Source organism: Protomyctophum parallelum (genome assembly GCF_964188405.1).
Source record: "Protomyctophum parallelum genome assembly, chromosome: 19".
Lineage (NCBI taxonomy): Eukaryota > Metazoa > Chordata > Actinopteri > Myctophiformes > Myctophidae > Protomyctophum > Protomyctophum parallelum.
Window position 1 is genome coordinate 27,916,104 of NC_139717.1, and position 16,515 is coordinate 27,932,618.

Sequence of the window (16,515 nt, forward strand, 5' to 3'; positions counted from 1 at the left end):
GTACCACTTTAAATTAAGGGACGTGAACAGCTGAACAGAATGTAAAGCAGCGTTGAGACTGCCCGTGTCCAACTCACCTGTCCTCGCTCCAGCGCCGCATGCGGTTGTGGGCAGCGGGAGACGACGCCGAGGAGGGGGAGGGCAGCGTGTTCCCGGAGGCCCCCGGCGGCCCCACGGCATCCAGGATGTTGTTGGAGGAGGGAGGCTGGTCTGGATGCAGCCGGTTGCGCAGCTGCTGCAGCTCGCGTTCGTACATCTGCCTCTGACGCTCCAGCGCGCAGCGCTTCTCCTCCTCGTGCTGCCGCTCCAACGTCTGCAACACACACTGCATGGGGTCTGGAGGAATGGACAGAGACCCAGCACACGGAGAGAGAAGGGGGAGTGATAGAGGGAGAGAGAGGGGAGAGAGGGAGAGAGAGGGAAGGGAGACAGCAGAGAGGGAGAGAGAGAGGGAGGGAGAGAGAGAGAGGGAGAGAGAGAGAGGGAGAGTGAGGGGAGGGAGACAGCAGAGAGGGAGGGAGAGAGAGAGAGAGGGAGGGAAAGTGGGTGGGAGAGAGTAAGGTGGGAGAGAGTAAGTACTGTAAGTAAGTAAGTACATTTTATTTATATACTGTAGCATCTTTCACAGAGAGGACTCACAAAGTGCTTTAAGTAAGTAGCCTTGTCGAGCCATGAGGCCCATAGGGCAGGAGCCTATCTCCTGTTTCTGTAGCGTGAGGCAGCTTGATGTACAAGTACACCCCCTGGACATGACGCTAGTATGTCACTGCGTCTCATTTTTAGAGTATTTGGTATGACTCGGCCGGGGATTGAACCTTGACCTCCCAGTCTCAGGGCGAACACTCTAACCACAAGACCACTGAGCTGGTACATGCAATAAATTACAAGACAAGGAAAACAAAGCAGATAAAAATTGCTGTACAATTCAACTCAAACAAATGAGAATACAAGCATGATGAATCATTAAATATAAGATAAATCAGCAAATTCAGGTTGAACCATCCACAAATGCTTGTTCAAAGAGGAACGTTTTAAAGCGTTTTAAAAAAATGTCCACAGAGGGTGCAAATCCCCGGGCTAGTGGAAGTGCATTCCAAAGTTTGGCCGCAACAGCCTGAAAAGCTTTGTCACCTTTGGTTTTTAGTTTGGTGGAGGGTGGGTCTAACAGACCTGTTCTGCAGACCTAAGGGTCCTACTGGGCACACAACGTGGCACCAGGTCAAGCAAACAACCCGGGCCGAGATAGAAGTGGAGGTGGGGAATGGAAAGGACAGGAAGGGAGATTATTTTCAAATGTTTTGTCAGAGTATAGAGACCGTCACACCACACACGCCGGGGACAACGTCCTCTGGATTTTCCCTGTGTAGTGTGGCATTGTCATGGAACAACACCACGATAATCATGACAAACTATGTCCTGCCGAAACCATCCACTAACCATTCTTCCATTCCAACTCACCGTCGTTTCCCATGCCTTTCATCATCACCTCCGTCTGGGCGAACTCGTAACCGAAGCTGACCTCGCTGGACACGTCGCTGGATGCGTCCAACTCCACCTCCAGTCGGTCACTGCTCAGACTGGCCTTCGTCACACCGCCTCCGTCCTCTTCCTCAGTCCCTGCGTGGGCCAGGTGCTTCGGCAGGTTGATCCTGTGTGTGTGTGTGTGTGTGTGTTTTGTGGTTATGTACAGTAGGTGTGTATGTATGTATGCGTGAGTGAGATAAAAACAAATGTTAAAGAAAGCGACATTGAACCGCAGGTTGTACCTTCGCACCAAAGTATTACCTATCATGTTGCTTCTGAGCCATGTGAGCAGGAACGAAACGGCTCTAAACAAATGACACTTTTAGCACAAAAGTAACTAACTAAGTGGATTCTGCGAAAATACATTATATATACAAGTGCCTGTATTCATGTTAAACTACCCTCAATGTAATATTCCCTCGCAAAACTCATATATCGGTGACATACCGTACGTCACAGTCACCGATATCAATGTAAGGCGGGTTCATGTCTGCCAGTGTAAATATAATCGCCACCACACATACAGAAGTAAAACTAAAGACTGTAGGTGTGTGTGTGTGTGTGTGTGTGTGTGTCAGACCTGAAGAAGTGGTTGTTTCCCCACAGTATTCTGTCTCCGTGTTGGAGCTGCACTGGGCTGATGACTGCAGCACCGTTCACACATGTCCTGCAGGGGGCGACACATGCAGTATTTTAGGAAAACGCCAGGATAAGAAGCATAACATATTATCTCTGAAGGCTGCACATTAAATTCCAGTCTGCCTGGAATGAATTAGCAAATTTCATTAATGGGAATTTTTGTAAAGAACACGCCATTTTGTGCCCCTTCCCTACTTCCTTCAGCGGTGTTACCGCTGATACTAATGAAGGCTCTGTTCCATTCTGGTCAAACAGAGTCAGGGTGCCGATATTGTGAATGTTGGATTTAGGAGAGATAGGAGGTTTCGGACCCACAGCAACGATATGCTGTTTTCATCGATTGCCCAGAAGAGGGTTAAAAAAATTGCGTGAACTTGTGCCACCGTCGTAGTTCGTACCGAGCATTGCGGTGAGGAGTGAGCACAACACCGTTGTCTGTGATGTCGATGACACAGTGCTCAGCGTGGATGGCCATCCCACACAGCTGGATGTCCTGGGAGTTGGCAGAGCCCACACGTGTGTGCTCCTGTCCCCCACACACACACACACACACACACACACACACATGTACCACCAAATCACAAACTGGATCACCATATTTCAGTATGATAATAATCGTTCATTAACCGAATGGCAAATGTTAGAAATAATCATTTCTATAATCATTTCAATAATCATTGATTTGAAGTTGTATTCTTGCCCAGCCCCTGTGTGCGGTGCGGTACCTTCAGATAGTACACCAGCAGCTCGTTGAGGGCGGGGTCAGCGTTCAGATTGACCAGGAAGCACTTGTCGTTCACCACTCTGATCCCAGAAGACTGAAGAGAGATCCCCAGGCTCTCCAGCTGCTTCTGGCGCTCCTGCATTAGTACACCACACGTCAAGTAATCAATAATTACATTGAAGGAAGATAAAATGTCAGTCACCTGTAAGACGCCTGAGGGAGACGCCTGAGGGCGACGCCTGAGGGCGACATGGGCAAGGGGGATCTCCATATATGGGCTTAATTGCGACAGCAGGTCGCATTAACCATTTACTATGATTCCTGATTTACTATCATCCCTGATGATGTCAAAGTGATGTCACGAGACCTGGGCACAATATATGGGGAAGAAACGCACGATTCCATAGTTATCCATATAAATATGTCACGTGCAGAGCAGACCAGTCGAGAGCTCCAGTATTTTATATGGGTAGTCTCTACTGAAGTGGCCAGGTATTATTGTCTTTGATTAAAGTTGTTCCTGTTGAGCGCTGACGAGCCACTCTGCTGGATTTCTCTTTGTACATACTGTAAATATACTGTGTGTGTGTGTGTGTGTGTGTGTGTTGTAAATATACTGTGTGTGTGTTGTAAATATAGTGTGTGTGTGTGTGTGTGTGTGTGTGTGTGTGTGTGTGTTGGGTTACCTGGGCGACAGACACCGTCTTCCTGAGTTTATCCTCCCAGGTGACGGTCATTTCCTGGATCAGTTTCTCTGACTCCTCCAGCCGTTCTTTCAACTCAGGAGCCTTCATAGACTGAGAGAGAGAACAATCACACCGATAAACCACACTGACAGACAGAAACCACACTGATACACTACACTGACAGAGACAGAAACTACACTGATAGAGATAGCAACCACATTACAACCACAGATAGCAACACTCATGCTTTCTAAGGTGTGATTTGGGGCCCTAAGGATGAATACAAAATTAATAACATCCTAATACTGTCCAATACTTCGAGGGGGGTGAAATTATGACAAGCAGTTTCTGCCTGTCATAATTTATGACCCCCCCAGTCAAAGAATACTTTGTGTTTGAAACAGACACTCATGCTTTCTAAGGTGTGATTTATTTTGCCCTAAGGATGAATACAAAATTAATACTGTCCAATAATTAGATAGGGAGGGAGTTTCTGCTGTGAAAATATGACACCCCCCCCCCCCCCCCCCCAGTCAAAAAAGCCTCCCTGTTTTAAATACACTAGTGCTTTGTAGGGTATGATTTGGGGCCCGAAAGATGAATACGAAACCAATATCAACATCTTAATACTGTCCAATACTTAGAGGGGGGTGAAATTATGACAGACACACGCTTTCTACGGTGTGATTTGGGGGCCCTAAAGATGATTACAAAATAAATATCAATATCAACATCTTAATACTGTCCATTGTCCAATACTTAGATAGGGAGGGGGTGAAATTATGACAGGCAGTTGCTGCTGTCAAAATATGACTCCCCACTGCACATTCTTCTCACATCCACTTCCACTCATAAAACATTCAAACATATGTTTTACCAACTGTAATTCCACCAATAGTGGAGTAATTCCACCAATGGAATACATTCTTACCTGTCTTTGTGGAAAGGCATACATTGGACAAACAAAAAGGTGTTTGGTTGGTGTAGAACAGGTTACTGCCCCTAGAGGGCGTAACCTCCCCAAGTTGTTGTCCCAAAGTGAGACGTTTTGGATACACCAATTAAATAACATCATCTGCAGGCATATCATAACCTTTTATACCGACCATTCTTATAAACAAGAGAGTAGCCAAATTTATTGTACTCTTTCTATTTCCTATGTACTGTACCTCAAACATAACAGTCCTAGAAACACTACAGTACATTGTATATGTGTAATATGGTCTGTCACCTAGATAATGTAATAAATCTCATTCTCTATGAAGGATATTTTCTCTATTTATATCATTGCAGTATACTGGAATTTAATATTATGGTGCAATGACCATGTTTTTATGGTGCTCTGGTGAAGGCTCTATGCCGAAATGTGTTAGCAGCTTGATGTAGGGAAATACAAAATAGTGAACCTGAGCTAATCTCGCATTATAATTTTGAACACAGTGCTGCTATTTCCACACATCTGTTGGTTGTTTATAGTCAGTATCAGCGGTACCTCTGCCTCTGTGAGCTGGTCCCGTAGCTTCTCCACCTCCTCTCGGAGCTCCCTGATGATCCTGGCGTTGGGGTCCTCGTTCACCACGGCGTGGTTGACGATGCTCTTGGCCCTGTCGGCGTAGCGCAGCGTGGACAGGGTCTCGTCATAGTTGTCCGCCGAAGGGCTCACCGCTGCAACCATGACCGTGCGACTGTTCCCACCCAGGCTGTCCTGAACGTTACAGTACGAGGAAGAGAGGCATTACATTTATGGACTCGATACCCAAGGTTTGTCACTGTATTTAAATTGTAAAGTGTGTGTGTGTGTGTGTGTGTGTGTGTGTGTGTGTGTGTGTGTGTGTGTGTGTGTGTGTGTGTACCTTAAGTAGCCAGGTGAGAACAGAGTCTCGATAAGGAACAAACTTGCTCTTGTTCTTTCCTGCTCCCTGATCAGCCAACGCAGAGATCACCAGACCCAGGGTGCTCAGAGACCTGCAGGAAGAATGGCAGAGTGGAAAGAGAAAGAAAGAAAGACAGAGAGGGAAAGAAAGGGGAAGAGAGGGAAGACGGAAGGAAGAAAGGGATGGAAAAATGTAGAGGGATAGAATGAAATCGTGTTTTTCCCCCTTCATGCACGCAAGCAGTTAATCTCTGGCCTGTTTTGATCTCAGCTTGATTACGGTGACACCATGAATAGATTTGCTTGTCCGACTGTCTTGGCCAAATTGGACCAAATTGGCCAAAATACCATGCTGCCCTGAGATGCATGTCAAACTCTGCTTTCAGGACGCATCATTGAACCTTGTATGCTCTAGTTGAGTGGTCATCTCTTGCTCGTCTTACGTCAGTACCCCATCTACAAAGACATACTTGGATGCCTCCCCACTTATATCTGCTCTAAGTTTGTTTTGATAACAACTCACTCAACCTTAGATCAAAAGCTCGGCCGCTATGTTGTGTCTCCTCTGCGAACAGAGGTTGGCATTTTACATTGAGGTTGATTGCTTGGAATGATCTCCAAACTAAGGTCGAACTGTCCTCACTGATTTCACTAGGGGTCTTCAAAAGGATGGTAAAGGAATTGCTTACTAATAGCTGCTCGTCTGTTCTGTCTTTGGAACTTGTCAAATACTGTGTATTGCAATGTGTTCAAGTAAACAAAATCATCATTGCTTTGTTGCGTGCTGTGAGATTGTAGATCTTCGGTGCACAACGCAAGTATAAATCACCCATATAAGAAGTTCACTGCTCCATGCTCTATCATGTAACACTGGTAGGAAATAACAAATTATTAGCTACTGACTCAGCTACAAAAGAAGGATAGAATTTAAGTTACCCAAGTTTTTAAGACTTGGGTAATACAAAACTGACAATGAAAAACAATAATAATATTGTATTTGATACTTACTTATTGATGTTGCTGCCCTCCTTCAGCCTCTCTCCTGCTGCTCCAGTCTTATTGGCTCTCTCACTGCCCGCCAGGTCCACCAGACTCAGCTTGCTCACCTTCTCTCCACTCGTCTGTAGCGACACACACACAGAACCACACATTCATGATACACAATGTTAATATTATACATAGGCTGCATGCCTGCATCTATGGATTATTTTATAAGCGATTATTCTATCCATTACTTTTTTTATCAATTGAAAAATAAATAATGAATAATAACTGTTTAATTGCATATTTATTCATCGGCATACAGTTGACAACTGTAACCGTTTCCTTTTTTTAAATACAAAAAGAAAAAAGAAAGAGAATCTAATGATAAATGTTTTCTCAAAAATACCCCATAATCGCCCCCCCAAAAAAATATTTTCTAGTTCCTCTTATATTCAATCTCCTAAAAGGTCGCTGTACTCATTAAGTTAAAACCTTTCAGTAACTGAAAGGTGTTTTTTTCAGTTTCCCTAAGGATAAAAAAAAAGGAAAAAAAAGAAAGAAAAGCTGTTCTTTTCCTGAGCTGGCAAGTCTATACAGTACCTAACATAATACGAGCATAGTTTGGTATCACCACAAGTGTGCACAAGTCCAGAGTTTTACACCTACACTTACTGTACAGCTTGGGTTAAAAAATAAACTAAGGGACTTATAAATATATGTATGTATGTCTGTTTGTGCATGCGTCTCACAAAACTTGTAAAAACCATTTTCTTTTTATATAATATAATAAATTAATTTGATATTATTTTTCATGTAGATACATGAAATCCAATGTTTCTCCAAATGAGAGGCACTGAATTGTATGCATATTTACATAATATATACATGTAAAAGTGTATAAGCATGTATGATTTCATACATAATTACATATATACTGTAGCTACCTGTGGTGCAAAAGCAGCGAAAGAATTGACATTGTATAACTTCAATACTAAATTAAAGGTTTGTGCTAAATGGGCTGACTGACAAATAAGGTAATGTTACACCATAAATAACTATACTGACTAAATAAAAAGAAAGAAAATTGAGCGCATGTAATAATAATAATGTCCGCTCAAAGTCCCAAGGGTTTTAAGTGAACAAAAGATTACAGTCAGTCGAGATTGTCAGAAGAGATTGTCGATAAGCAAGTAACCCATTTTGGGCGGGAACCCCTTTTGGTGTTAGCATTACGTTATGCTTTAGCTATTGAAAAATAGCAGATCTACAAGCTCATAGCGCGCCACCGAGTGGCGCGCTACGAGCTTGTAGGTCTGCTATTTTTGAAAAATCGAAGAACAACTGACATAGAAACATAGCTTTTTCAGAAAACTGTCAGGATGTAGAAGACATTTATAGAATCTGATCTCAGCTCAAAATGGGGTAAGCGTGCGTCTGGCCTCACCCCAGACTGCATGTCAGTGAGTGTGTGTGTGTGTGTGTGCATGCGTCTGGCCTCACCCCAGACTGCATGTCAGTGAGTGTGTGTGTGTGTGTGTGTGCATGCGTCTGGCCTCACCCCAGACTGCATGTCAGTGAGTGTGTGTGTGCGTGCGTCTCGTCTCACCCCAGAGCGCATGTCAGTGAGTGTGTGTGTGAGGATGATGTTGAACACAGCATGGGACCTGCTGCTCTCCTCGTTCATGTTGGTGGCTGCCACGGTCCGAGACTTATTCCCTTCCGACATCAGAGACTCAATGTCCTGTTGGGTATATGTGGTGTTACATGTACAGTACAGAGCATCAAGGATGACAAAAACAATAAAAACCAACCATTATAAACTATTTATCGGGGGGGGGGGGGGGGGGTCCCGAAATTATTTTGGGGGACCACTTAATTATAGAGAAATTATTTTGGGGGACCCCCCAAAAAAAATAATATATATATATATATATATATATATATATATATATATATATCTTTTTTGAGAGTTTACATAGTAGGCTACACATAGTGCATGCATAAACTTTCCTTAATGATTATATGTGATTTCAGTATTTATATATATAAACTTTATTACAGGCTCGTGGTATATGATGCATTTTCTCAATTTGTATTGGGGGTGGAGAGGGGGGCGTGGCGGGGCGGTCGGACACGAGACATGGCCAAAGCATTTCCGGGGGTCCCCAGGCAAAAACTTTGAGAACCCCTGATGTAGGGCTACACAGGCAACTAGGACAGCAGCCAGTGGTATCGCCATCCAGTTCAATTAGGCCTATTTAGGCTATTTACATATATTTAGATTAAATTGATCTCACTGTACCTTATAGCTAGCCACAGCTAGTCGTGACAGGCCATCAACATATGGCCCCATTACTTTGTGTTCTCTCACTCTCAGAGCCTGTCGACTCCTGGATGGAGGGAAGGGAAGAGGGGAGAGACAAAGAGAGAGAGAGAGAGAATGTTTTTTTTTTAATGTTTTTCTCAAGTAATTCCATTCTCAATTAAACCAATTTCAATGCATTTCAGTATGAACAAAGAGTTGTGTTCCTACATGCAGCCATTTTCAAGTTCAGTGAGATAACTCACGAATAGAATTAACCAATATTTATTAAGAATGAATACAGATATGCATACAATATTATATCTTGGCGTTCGGCTCTGCTACATTTCCTCCCTGCACAGCTCAATTAAACACCATCATAAAACATAAAGAGCAGGGAGATAGATGGGGGTTCGATCCCCAGCCGGGTCATACCATAGACTGTAAAAATGGGACCCAGTGCCTCCCTGCTTGACACTCAGCATCAAGGGTTGGATTGGGGGTAAGTCCCTGCGACATACTAGCGTCATGTCCAGGGGGTGTACTTGTACATCAAGATGCCTCACACTACAGAAACAGGAGATAGGCTCCTGCCCTATGGGCCCCATGGCCCGGCAAGGCTACTTACTTACTTATCTGCTCCAACAGCTGCCACACAAAGCAGTGTTCCTGTGGTGTGGCATGCTGGCATCATATAGATATAGGAGTAACTGGATAGTGGACACTACAGCTATAATTGGTCATCCATTGTTGTTTAATAATCACTGTTGTTTGGATAATTTACTCGTTTTATTTTCCAGCTACATCTACACCACAGGAGGGCTGCTTTCATTTGCTGAACGGATCCAACTGATGGACCAAATTAGAATACAGTTGGTTGAGGCAAACTTTATTCAAATGAGATCTGTCCGTGACAGTCCGTCAGATACGAGAAATCATCCGCAACCTCGACGTGCCGCACTCAACCGATAGCCCCATTGAAAATGAAAGGTATACTGTACAAAGCAAGGCTTGACAACGTTCCACTGTTGAAAGTGTCGGCTTTGCTGTATGAGAGTGTGAGATATAGAGAGAGAGAGAGAGAGAGAGAGAGAACGCTAACGCGAGTCACAGTATCAACGGATCAAGTTTGCTGGAGCTATAGCCTACTATTATAGGCTACTTCGACTCTCAACTAGAATCAGAATTATTTGAATGAGTGATTGATAGGTCTACTCAAAATTGAATGTTGCCAAAGTTAAAGTGGCCCCCGGTGTGCGCCTGAACAGAAAGCTGTCAGAACAGCGAGAACACCGGCCACCGGAACACCGGCCCTTCGGAACACCGGCCCGTCAGCATACTGAAGACCCACACATAGGAGAGTGGACAGACAGGTCCACTGCTTGGGGCTGAGAGGCTGGGAACGACGTGCAACACACACTAGTGGTTAACTTAATTTACATATTTTATTAACGGACTGATATATTTCATTGCACGCACGTGGCGTCATGCAACTATAGTCATGCAGTCATGCAGATAGTCATGCAACTATCTGGCTTTAGTTTGAACTTTGAACCTGCTGTAAGAAGGATTCCCGAATGGCTCACCCTTTGGGGTCCAGGAGGTCTCGGACCTTCTCGTTGTAGATCTCCATGTAGGACACCTCCACGGTGAAGCTCTCCCCCTCCCCCACCTCCTTCTGTATCCTGCTGAACAGAGAGCTGCACAGCCGAGGGCTCAACCCAGGCTGCTCCACCGACCCCATCATAGTGTATGATTTACCAGAACCTGAGGAGAACCACACAGAAAACATCAACCATGGACTGTTAAGCTACAGAATACTAGAACTAGGAGTGAAATGATTGATCGAATAGTCAACAGAAAATGTGTCAAATACACTTTTTTTATTATACAATATTATACAAGCTCATAGCGCGGCACCGAGTGCCGCAATATGACTTGTAGGTCTTGTAGGTCTGCTAAAATTATGGTTGACTTTTGTCGTTTTTGAGAGGGTCCTTTGTGATACAGGGCACCCGCAACAAGGGAGAGTTCTGTTGCTAAAAACAAATCTGATTCTCAGTGTTTATGGGCATGTCACCTGTCTGTCCATATGCAAAGATGCAGGCATTGTAGCCCATGAAAGCATTGTCCAGGAGACTCTCTCCAAGGCACTGGAACACAATATCTTGACCTGTCAAAACAACAGAAATGCCCATAGGCTACATAAAGTACATGAACAATGTATTGTACAGGGAGGACTGGAAACATCTTAGTGACTTACAGTATAGACTAGAGTATAGAGTCAGACCAATCCCCCACAACAGAAGGTGAGACAACTTAACAAGGGTCATATCAGGGTCCTGTCACTGTGAGCAGTCAATCACAACAAACAGCTATTTTCACATTCTAGGAAAGACTCCTACAGAGTTACATTTAATAAGCGTGCTGTTGGGCAGATAAACTCTAATACTCCCCTGACAATTAATTGGTTTATATGTACTACATTATAAATATTCCATATATAAAATAAAATAGAGCTACAAGCTCACAACATTTCAAGGTGCTGTGAGCCTGTAGATCGAAGATTTTCGCTGCACAAAACAATACAACACAGCTCTCTCTCACAAAGTTTTTTCAACTCCATACAATGTTCTGAATACCAGGAAACATACAGTATATCCCTGCAGATAACATTAATGAATAACCCAACAGGCGGCAGAGTTTCTTGTGTGCTAAACACACATGATTCAAGCAGTGTTGAAAACTAAATGTAGGCTACTAACCTGCAAACTTGTCTTTTTGAGATTCATCCATGGACCAAAAACAGTAGTCATAAGCAAAAACCTGAAGACAAGTTTAATACATTAAAAAGCATTGTTTAACAACACACAACCGATAACATACAGTACAATCTGTGCATATTACAACATTTTGACAAAAATGCACAACAGAGTTAGGAAGAGATTGTATGCTAATAAACAAACTATGTATAGTTTCAATTTACGCCAATTCAACTTTAGATTTAACTTACCTTTGGTTGATTCCTGGCCACAGCACATGGAAAAGACATAATAAAACCACAGTTATGAGTCAGCATTTATATAATGTCTGTTATAATCACCCCAATAAGTGTCTTAGGAAACAAGTTACAAATGAATACCAAAACAATGGAATCACTTGGTTATTTGATCTAGCACAACTGAAATGCATCGCAGTTGGGATGTTTTATGGGACAATTAATGACATGATGACAAAGTCCTGTTTCAGCTGTTAGTGGAAACCTGTAACGAGTGGAAGAAAGCTCATGAAGCTGGAATATGATCTGTCACTTTACAGGTTTCTGTTGTATGACAACATTTCTGTTAATAGAGATTTAATAACATACTATGAATAGGCCTAAATCAGCAACGACGCCATCATCTGGCCTAGTTGTTGGCAGAGTAATGTAGTAAGAGTGGTGACACGCTTTGATCTCGCCGCAAAGCAGGTGTTTATGGGCGATAGTTCCAAACATTGCTCCTATGGCTGGAACTATTCCATTGAGATAGAATGAGCACTTCCGCATACCATTGTTACAATGAGAGTCAACGGTAGTGTCATTACTCTCTTACTAGATTACTCTGGTTGTTGGCAGACAGGCATCGACCCTAATGTGTCCATCAATATTGTAGACATTTTTAAGTTTCATTTAGCACATTACATACCTCCACTTAACCATCTCCTTCTCAGCGTTCTTACTCTTACTACATTATAAAGAAAAAAAGCTTAAAACATGGTCTTCTAGGTCACTAATCCTCTTTGGCTTGCTGCGAATCAAGGGGAGAATGTAACCTTCTGTGACATTAAGAACCTTGTAACCGCAGTGTGTCCGTGAGACAGGCCACTATTTGAACATTCGTGCAAGGGCAGAGATTATCCACTCCATAGCAGAGCTACAATTTGTATTTTTCAATCTAGCCATCAAATTAGAGATTAATTTAGACCTGCTGGGACACCCTGTGAATACAAATGACTTCATGTGGAGGAAACTACCAGTAATATGAGCCCCAGAAATAGAGTAAGATCATGTTCAAAACAGTACATGGTGTCTCAAGTGTGTCCTAAGACAGACCAATATTCTACATGTGATGCCAGCTACACAGCAAGAGGGTGTGTAATTCATCAGCTTTATAATACTGCAGTGTGATCTCATGGTATCATCGTTTTAAGCACCCACACTGACTAAAAGCATTCCTACAAGAAAGGCTTAATACTGTATGTTGCCACCATCACATTTACTTCAGACTTTCCTTCTCTATGCCCATTAAGTGAAACAACAACAACAAGACAATAATTCAGTTGTGACACATCCCCTCAACACAGTAGTTACTGATATATCTATCTATCTACAATTACAATTACAATTTAGGCATTTAGCAGACTCTCTTAATCCAGAGCTATTTACAGTAAGCAAGAACACATCAAATACATATGATCATCAAGAATCATAAGCAAACTAAGAACCTAATACCTGCCTAACACACTCAGTCACAACGCTCATCATGTCTAGTGATAATTGAGTAACACTGACATGGTGAGTAAACCTTATAGCTTCTATATTGTGAGCATGTCATAATAGGCCTGCATAACATCTGGCGAAAATAGATCTACAAGGTCAAGTGTTGTGTCATACTTTGCGTTGTGATGCAACCTGTGACCAGACGTGGACCAGGCCCCTCCACGGAGCCCACCCTGTCTATCTCTCTTCTATTCTTTCTACCCCCCCCCCCCCTCTCCACCGACACGGTCAAGGCAGATGGCCGCTCACCCTAGAGTCGGGTTCTGCCTGAGGTTTCTTCCTAAAGGAACCACCGTTACCATTCATTGTCGCAATATTGCTTGCTCTGGGTGGATCTTTGTTGGTTGTAAAGTGTCTTGAGACAACTTGTTGTGAGACAACTTGCCGCGTACGTTTGTAGATGTTTGGTGAAGAGAATTGGTGTAGACTAGAGGTAACTAAGAATTTGGAACTCCAGTCATTTAAGTATAATAGGGTTTAAGTGGTTAATGCAAAGACTGCCACCTCTACCAACTTTGCCCTCTGATCAAGGACACATAGCAACAAGCTCCAAGAGGTGCTGAAGATTAGCTAACTAAGATTAGCTCAAAACTGCCATGTCAAAAAACAGACGGCTGTTTGTTTACTTACAAATTACTTATGTGCAGTACACCATTATCTCACTGAATACTGCATGATGATTACAATGTCACTGGTTTGATTCTTTGAACGTGTTACATATTTTCCTTCAGTGTCCTCTCTCATTTAAAAAAAGACATCCAACTAAATATATTTTATTAATAAATAAATTACCCTTGCGGTCGTTCCCAATGAAACTTCACTAGTAACACATTCTGTCTTCCACAATATATATATATATATATATTTCAAATTTAGTCCTGACCAAACACAGGGTCAGCCCTTATGGAACAAGGCCTCACTGTGTACAACTTGGCGCCTATATGTCCATGAAAGAGCAACATTAAGCCCTCTCTCTCCTGTCCTGTCCTGGGCTGGTTAGCTAGGACATTCCTGAGATAACTGGCAGAGCCTCACAGCTCCAAGGAGTCACTAGTGGAGTGCGATGAGGGAGGGACTCAGGGAGGAGTATGGTGGGCAAGCCAGTTCACCATGCAAGTCTGTATGAATAACAACACATACTAATGTCAATTGGAGGTATCTGATAAACCTGCCCAGCACTTCAATGAGTTGCACATACACATTACATTTTGGGGATGGAGGGTATACACGGTACATATCAGTCATTGCAGCCAATATATGAAAACAAACATTTCTGCTATAACGGACAGCACACCGAGTGAAACCAGGAAAGGAAGGATACAGCGTGGACTAAAAACCAGCTCCCTATACCGATTAAAGGTTTCACAACCCCAAGCCTGCCATTTTGCAAACAAGCCAAAAATAAGCCATAATATAATTTCTGCATTTGCGGAGTTTAATTCAGTGATTAATTCGTTGTCAATCTTGTCGGCCATTCAGCCAACAGGCTGGCAAAGCAGAAACGCTGTAGGAGGACTGAGTAATCAAATAAGTCCCCCTCACAAAAACAACACAGTACAGATTGTACTTGCATCTGTGGTGACCCACTAGACAACATGGCACCCAATCACAGAAGAGCAGTCATAACATGTTTACTATATTATGTGCTTAGTGGGGCAAATTTCATTAATAATTACACCTAAAAGTAGCCTTGTTTTGGCAGTTATCCATCTGTCTATTTCCATTTCCTTCTTCTTCTATCTGCATGCATTTAGAGAAAAGGAATCCTGGAGCCTGTAAAACCTGTTCATACTGATCCTCACAAGGGAACGTACCATGACTGAACACTTACTGTACAATGAGCATGTTAGGGCAGAATACACACACCAACGTTACGTACTACTGTACATACATACCGTGCACACACACACAGTTCAGAAGCCAACCCCACATACTACAGAATGCCAAGGCAGACTCTAGCTAAATTACACAGAAATAGTGAAATGTGAGATCCCCTGTTGAACAAAGGCAGGGATTCATTTCCTGGCAATAGGAGTTTGACCTAAAGGATGTCTGCTGAATCAGGCCACCTGAGCAGGAGCCAAAACCTCTTGGGAGCATCTTCTACAATCTACACAGTCAAATCCAGTGCCCAGTTGTTCAGAAGGAATTTGATAGGATTGGATAATCCAATCTTGAAAATGGGTTGTTCAAAAGACAAAGTATTCTGAAAGTGGATTAGATTAGGTAATCCAGTCTTGGTTTTTAACTGGATCAAACCTTCAGTATGTTGTTCAAATAATGTTTTTAGTTGCTACCTCGATCCAACAATTCAGAAGGATCCATGTCCCAGAAAAAGGGTAGGTTGCCGGGTGGATTTCAGAAAGAAAATGTAATAAACTTAAAACTCAAATGTTACTTGTTTTGTAACTTGTACTTGTTTTTGGGCATAGCCTTTTCTTATTTAATATCCAAGTTCAAAAGTATCCATGTTCAAAATATAACTTGAAAAATGAATATTTTCATTATGAATTTGTTGTGGGTCAGACATGGGGTCTTACTGTTTGAATAAATTGAAAATAGAAAGAATGTTTGTATTGTTTTTATATCTGCTAAACTCACCTGAACTCCAATCTTTCCATTTCACTTTATAGATCAAATCTTTCACACAAAATAAGTCAAGTGCTTGATAACCCACTGAAAACTACAGCCACAAAAAAAGCTGAAAAACAAAGATATTGCAAGAGAGTACAGAGTAGACAGACACAGATCACTGGTAATCTGAATTTAGTCATTTTGAAGAGTTGGTATCTGGTACAGGGTGACCTGCAACACAATGTTGATCTGAAGATCTGGCACAAAAGTAAGATGCCTAAGATGCCTGATCTTGATAGATACCTGACCGAGGGCAGAAAAACATGGAAGGCTCAGCTATTTATGTGTTATATTAACACTGGATTTTGCAGTGTACTTGGCTCCCTCTGTGTTGTTACTTAGCCAGCCTCTCAGTACCTGGCAGACAGAGGGACTTTACGATGTCACCAGGCACCACCAGTCAAGATCAGGGACATTGGCATAAGCCTACTCACACACATACTACACTACCCCTACTTTAAAATATACTGTATAGATTGTTTAACCTAGCTTCCCTATTCCAGGGCACACATTTGGCAAAAATATCAGATCTACAAGCTCACATCACAAGAGAGAGTGCATTCTCCGGCAGCGGCGTCAGACGCGACAGCGCCGCCAACTGCCGCCAAC

At 42.7% G+C, this 16,515-nt stretch overlaps 1 protein-coding gene across 1 annotated transcript in view; it reads right to left on the reverse strand.

The window, feature by feature from the left end:
- LOC310877064 (kinesin-like protein KIF13B) overlaps positions 1-16,515 on the reverse strand; it is a 42,041-nt gene that overhangs the window by 21,803 nt on the left and 3,723 nt on the right. The window contains 15 exon segments of the mRNA XM_083790735.1: positions 78-336; positions 1,459-1,649; positions 2,105-2,191; positions 2,562-2,689; positions 2,889-3,023; positions 3,574-3,684; positions 5,066-5,278; positions 5,427-5,538; positions 6,455-6,567; positions 8,037-8,171; positions 8,733-8,820; positions 10,319-10,499; positions 10,813-10,905; positions 11,498-11,558; positions 11,746-11,758. Of these exon segments, the coding sequence (XP_083646861.1) occupies positions 78-336; positions 1,459-1,649; positions 2,105-2,191; positions 2,562-2,689; positions 2,889-3,023; positions 3,574-3,684; positions 5,066-5,278; positions 5,427-5,538; positions 6,455-6,567; positions 8,037-8,171; positions 8,733-8,820; positions 10,319-10,499; positions 10,813-10,905; positions 11,498-11,558; positions 11,746-11,758 (1,920 nt within the window).